Genomic DNA, 1,058 nt, shown 5'->3' with positions numbered 1-1,058 from the left:
ATTAATACCTCAATGTATATAAAGATGATATTAAAATTGATTTTCTTATCTATACAAATACGTTGGCTTCTTTCGAATGGGCTATAGACATCTTGGGGTATGATATATTTGTTCTTCTCGTTAAATCGCTCCGGATTGAATATATCGGGATTGGGGAAATATTTCGGATCATAGTGTAGGCCAAGCACCGACATGTAAACCGGCGTATCTTTCTCAATTATGAGATTGTGCTTCTTCACTTTATAATTTCGCTTAGCCATGCGATTCAGAAATCCTAGTGACGGATACTTTCTCAAAGTTTCCGACATCACCATATCCAGATATGATAGCGACATGATCTAGTAAAAAAGTATTTTTTTTATATATCGGAGATTTGACAAGTTCAAAAACTTGTTCAGAAATAAAATCGATAGACAAAAGAAGTATTTGATTCGGTAAAAGTGTCACCTATATTTATGTAACGTTTATCACAAAAATTATTCCGACGGAGCAGCGTATTGTAGCAGATATTTGCATACCATGTTGTATGTGACTTCTCCGTCGGAATCGTTGAGCGCCTCGAGTATTTCTTTTCTTAGTGTACTTTGAATTTCAAGTTGCAATGCGAATTCGTACAACGTGAAAGCAATCGGTATTGTGGAACTATCGAAACCACCTGAAAAGAAATTGGCCGCTTGTGCCATGAGATCATCTCCATCGAATTCTAAAATTTAATTAATCTGTTAGAGTTTGAAGACTTTTGATACTTACTACAATTAAATTCGTTTATCGTGATTATTGATCAAACTTGTCGGTTACTCTGATGTTGTTATCGCAAGCCGTTATATTACACATCTTTAATTATTCATTTATATATATACTATGTAAATATAATTATTTTGCTTACTGAAGCCTTCAATCTCTTCATCGCTACTGTTCTTTTTGATCTCGATCAGAATATCGATGAGGTCGAATCTCTTCTCGCCAGATTCCATGCGCCTAGTGATTGTCTCCGAGAAAATTTTGCGCAGAAAGATGGTGGTCTCCTTACCAAACGATTTCAGATTAGCCATACGAGA

The 1,058-nt window shown here is 35.3% G+C and overlaps 1 protein-coding gene across 1 annotated transcript in view; it reads right to left on the bottom strand.

The window, feature by feature from the left end:
• Positions 1 to 1,052, bottom strand: part of LOC112452408 (cytochrome P450 6k1-like) — a gene marked incomplete at its 3' end in the record, with an annotated part of 1,279 nt that extends 227 nt beyond the window's left edge. Inside the window, exons 1-3 of the mRNA XM_025012604.1 lie at positions 887 to 1,052; positions 519 to 703; positions 62 to 338 (exon numbers count right to left, since the gene is read on the bottom strand). Of these exons, the coding sequence (XP_024868372.1) occupies positions 62 to 338; positions 519 to 703; positions 887 to 1,052 (628 nt within the window). The remainder of the gene's footprint in view (positions 1 to 61; positions 339 to 518; positions 704 to 886) is intronic.
• Between the last annotated feature and the right edge of the window lie 6 nt (positions 1,053 to 1,058).

This window comes from Temnothorax curvispinosus, unplaced genomic scaffold, assembly GCF_003070985.1.
Source record: "Temnothorax curvispinosus isolate PA1 unplaced genomic scaffold, ASM307098v1 QBEX01003357.1, whole genome shotgun sequence".
NCBI classification, from domain to species: domain Eukaryota; kingdom Metazoa; phylum Arthropoda; class Insecta; order Hymenoptera; family Formicidae; genus Temnothorax; species Temnothorax curvispinosus.
Note: the sequence above shows the minus strand (reverse complement) of the source record. Positions and strands in the feature narration are given on the sequence as shown.